Source organism: Gossypium raimondii, chromosome 6 (genome assembly GCF_025698545.1).
Source record: "Gossypium raimondii isolate GPD5lz chromosome 6, ASM2569854v1, whole genome shotgun sequence".
NCBI lineage: Eukaryota > Viridiplantae > Streptophyta > Magnoliopsida > Malvales > Malvaceae > Gossypium > Gossypium raimondii.
The window spans coordinates 16700280-16705296 of record NC_068570.1 but is presented as its reverse complement, the minus strand read 5'-3'; the positions used below and the strand labels follow the sequence as shown (position 1 = coordinate 16705296).

Genomic DNA, 5017 nt, shown 5'->3' with positions numbered 1-5017 from the left:
TTTATCACATAAAATATCTACCAATTATAACTTTCAATTAATTGAATTATAAATAATTATCATAGGTGGTATCCTTCAAAGAGACAACAATCTAGTATTCAAGTTCTAGTAAATGTATTTTTATAAAATTTAAAAATATTAAAATTTCTAATATTTTTAAAATAGTAATTTAGTATTTTTTATATTTTCTATAGTTTTATGTAAATTTTCTAATTTTATTTTTTAGTAATTTTGATAATTTTTTGTGATTTGTTTTCATTTTAGAGGTTTTTAGGTGACAACATATGATTGCTTAAATATCTCAACTGTTAAATTTTATCGTTCAAAGAATTGAATTGGGAAGTTCGAGAGATTAGAGTAGGCAAAAAACTTTAAGAACAAAAGTGAGAAAATGATATATTTTAGGGACTAAAATGTGCATTAAACCTTTTAATTTTAGTCCATATGCTATACTTAAATTTAAAATTTTAATCTTTATACCTTAAATTTCACATAATTTAATCCTCAATGTTAGTGACTTCGACCAAAGTATTATTTAATAAATTAAAATTTGAAATACTGAATTTATATTATAAATTTAGTTTATTGATAAAAATTAAGTATTAATATAATTACGTTGTTAGGTAATAATAAATTTTGATTTTGAAATTATTTATTATTTATTTCATAATTCTATTTTTTTAAATTCTAACCTTTGTAATATAATATTTTATATTATTTTTAAACATTTTGGATAAAATTTAAGACATATTATTTTTTAAAAAATAAAGAAAAAAACATTTCAAGTATAAGTTTTAAAAATAAAATTAACTTAAAGATATTTAAACTTTATTCAACCCACATTTTTGAAAAAATATTAAAATAAAATTTTAACATAATTATCAAACACATTTAGATTTAATATTTACATTTTCTCAACGAAATTTAAACATTCAATACTTCATCAAACATGACATAACACTAAGGAACAAATTATGCCATAAGAACTAAATTTCTAAAATGAGAACAGTACAGGGACTAAAATCAGAATTTGACCAACCTTTTTATTATATAGTGATAAGCTTCTGTTCCTTTCTTCTCCATCTTCAAAGCATCCACAATTTTAATTTCTTTACTCTCTTGCGTTCCTTCCCTTTCTCTTCAGACAAAGCATCAAATTTCCCTGTTTTATGTTTTTGTTTCGTTTCTTTCATTTCCAAATTCCAACAGTACCCAAACAAAATCTAGAAACAGTGATTCGTTTCCTGTTTCAGACATAAACCTCTGTGTGTGTGTGTTTTCCTCTTTATTTTGCAGCTTTTGAACCCTTCTTCATAGACAAAAAAGAAAACAACTCTTCCTTGTCCGAAAACGAGAAACCATGCATAGAAATGAGAAAATGAGAGAAAACCCATCTTTCTCTTCTACGCTGCTTGACAAAATCTATCGTTCCATCGATGATGGCGACACCAAAGTTGGAGACATGAAGTTCTACAGTGAGACAATGCAGAAGACAAGTACCAAAATGTCGAGTTTACAGCGAGCTTGTTTGATTGAGAAATGGATGGAAAAGAAGGTTAGTGAGAAGGCAAATGCAGACAAGAAGAAGAAACAGGTTGTTTCCGAGTTTGTAAGAAAATCATCACATCATGAACATGATCATGACCATGAACTTGATCATGATGGTGTTTTCTTTAGTTCCACTTCAATCTCATCTGATTCCAGTTCTGGGGGTTTTTCATTTTCATCATCTGACACTGAATCCATTTACGGTACTACAACGAAAACTAAAGCTTCATCCTGTTTTGTTCCACCATGGCTGAAACCTGTCAAAACAGGGGGAGGAGGACGAGAGAGAATGGAAGAAAGGGCGGACATGAAAATTTATGGCAACTTAAAGAAAGTGAAACAACAACAACAACCGATTTCACCAGGTGTCCGTCTCGCAAGTTTCATCAATTCTTTGTTCACGACAGGCAATTCAAAGAAAAAAACCAAGGGTTCATCATCATCAACAACGACAACATCGGGGCAGGTGTCGTCGTGTTCTTCAGCTTCATCGTTTTCAAGGTCATGTCTAAGCAAGAACTCGGCTCCGGGGCGAGAAAAGTTGCGTGACGGGGTTAAAAGAACAGTTAGGTTCTGCCCCGTGAGCGTAATCGTGGACGAAGACAGTAGACCGTGCGGGCAAAAGTGCTTAAACGAAGAACGAGGGTCGAAGTCGAAATTGCCGTCGGTTTCGGTTTCGAATGCATGGAAAATAGGGAAATCGCCATCGACGAAGCGCGAGGAGGAGATGAAGGTTCAAGCAATGGAGAAGACGAGGCGAGTTGAAGAAATGGCCAGAGAGTTTTTGAAAGAGTATCATCTAAACCAGAAAAAGAACAATTTAATTTCAAGGGATTCTCGCAGAGATTGTGAAGATGAAGATGATGCAAGTAGCTGTTCGAGTTCGGATTTATTCGAGTTAGATCACCTTGTTCTTTTAGGTAACCATAGGTATGAAGAAGAGCTTCCCGTGTATGAAACTACCCATGTTCAAACAAATCGAGCCATTGCTAATGGCTTCCTAGTCTAGTTTTCTTTTGTTCACAATATACAGAGAAACAAAAAATTTCAGCTTTAACTTTGTGTTTGTTTTTTTCTTTATTTCGTTCCTTGTTTAATTTAATCTAATTATGATTTTTGTATGTTGAAATTTGAGGGTTTAGTCTCTTTAATTTGAGATAATTTAGCCTATACTTCTATATGGAAATTGCTGATGATGTTAACAGTGATGAATTGATTTTTGTTTAAATTATAAATTTATTATTAATTAAATGGTATATGTTTAGTTATTCGAAAAAATGATGGTCATAAAAGATGGTGAAGTAGAGTGAAATGGAATGGAATAGGAAGGATGTAAAAATGAAGGAAAAAGAAAGCATGGGATTGTGAAAAGGAACAAGTGGGGATGCGTTAAATTCTTTAGATCGATGATCTGAACTGAAGAGATACTGACAGTTTCTAAGTGATTGAACAAAGAAAAAGAAAAAGAAAGAAAGATTCGAGATCGTAATGAGAAGCAAAATGAGAGAGAGGGTAGGTGTGATGGTAAAGGCAAAGGCAGATCTTCTCTCCCCCCATGGGAATACACAAAGTTATGAGACCACTGCAAGCTTTTGCTTTCCTTCCTTTTCTCTCCTCTATTTCTATTTCTATTTTGGATCCAACCCTCCTTTTTCCTTTTATTTTTATCCTTAAGCTCAAATGTAAATCAGATAAGTTAAATTCATCCAGATTTCGAAATTAAGTTGAGTTAAAAAGAATCTTATTATTTGAACCATTCAACATTGCCATTTGCATCACAAATTCCCCACCTTTCCTGTTACCAAGAGAAGAGGGTACTCAAGTTCAGAAATAAAATCATTCAAAAACCCTTCTTTTAAATAAAGAAGTTTGATGCTTCTTTGACTTTAGCCCTATCTGAGGCACTTTCACATTACAAGTAATAGCATAAAAGGAATTTGTTTATGTATTTTTGATGATGGATAAAACAAAAGGTAAGAGTAGTGAGAGTGCTTTGTAATGACATAATGGAATCTAGTAGTGCTAAATTTCAACTGGTAGATCAAAACATTAATGTTATTTCTAAGACAATTAAGATTACAATTATTATGAACGTGGAAAATGTAGATAAAAACAAGGTTACAGCATTTAATTGTTACTGTTTTACATTTTTGACGTAAGACAAGGTCCACAAGGGTAGAGGTAGTTTCATATTTTCAAACAAGGAAACAGAGCTGTACTGTTATTTTGTGCATTAAAATTGACTCTTAGGATTCCTGTAAAGGGACCAACAACATTGTAAGTCTGCTCATCAATTATAATGGACTTTCTACAAACAAAAACTAGTGTTGTCCATAAGATTGGAGAAACAATAGCTCTCTAAAAGTTGTCTATTATGATTAGACTGCTTGCTCAATTATCGCAATGGACCATTCTACTTGCAAACCTTGTGATAAATGTGAATCTGTGCATACCAACTTAATCAATGTTTTTAGTTTTACATTACTATTATATCATTGTTTTTCTCAGTTCAATTGATAAAAAAAGTAAAAATAGAGGAAAAATGAATGGGAAAATTAGGTAAAAATATCAAAATAAAAAAAAATTAGAGAATTAAAATCGAATTTCTCAAATTTAAAGAAATAAGTCGATTTTTTTTAAAGAGAGACAGAAAACACGTCTTGAAAAAGAGCTTTCTACAAAACGCGATTTTTTACGCATCAGCTCATTTGATCAAACATTCAAATGTCCCCGATTTAATTTTTCTCCTACTCACATTTGTAATTAATATTTCATGTTTTTTTATTTTTTTATTAATATTTTTAATTAATAAATATATTGTTTCCAAATTTTTTAATTTATCTTTTCAATTAATAACACTTTTATTTATATAAATAAAATAGTGTATATGTAATTATATAATAAAATATATTTTTATATATGTATCATTATGTTAAAAATATTTTTAATTAATAATTTCTTTATTTATATAACTAAATTAATAAATATGTAATTATATAATGAAATTATATATTTTTATATCTATCATTTTGTTAAATATATTTATATAAAAATTATTTTTATTATATAATTATTTTTATTTGTATAAATAAAATATTTATTAATTAAAAATATTTTAAACTTAATTATATATAATATGTATTTTTATGATATAATTACATATTTATTATTTTATTTATATAAATAAAAGAGTTATTAATTAAAAGATGAATTAAAAACTTGAAAATAATATATTTATTAATTAAAAACATTAATTAAAATTTTAAAAAATTAAAAACAACATGAACTAAAAATACAAATATGAGTAGAGGAGGAATCGAACCCAAGACTTAAAAATAAAATCATTAACATTTCATCATTTATTAAAGGAACTAATATATATAAAAAAACCGTTTTATAGAAAGCGTTTTTGAAGAGTAGTTTTCCCAAGACGTGTTTTCTATTTCTCCTCCAAATTCCATTTATTTTC

The 5017-nt window shown here is 28.7% G+C and overlaps 1 protein-coding gene across 1 annotated transcript; it reads left to right on the top strand.

The window, feature by feature from the left end:
* The first annotated feature begins 1100 nt into the window (after positions 1-1100).
* On the top strand, positions 1101-2728 carry LOC105774730 (protein BIG GRAIN 1-like B). The gene has a single exon (XM_012597287.2). The coding sequence runs from the start codon at positions 1361-1363 to the stop codon at positions 2555-2557; it is 1197 nt and encodes a 398-aa protein (XP_012452741.1). The 5' UTR covers positions 1101-1360; the 3' UTR covers positions 2558-2728.
* Positions 2729-5017: the final 2289 nt, after the last annotated feature.

What these genes read in the sequence shown, in the direction of transcription:
- LOC105774730 (XM_012597287.2), top strand. Translation starts at nt 1,361, where the DNA reads ATGCATAGAAATGAGAAAATGAGAGAAAACCCATCTTTCTCTTCTACG.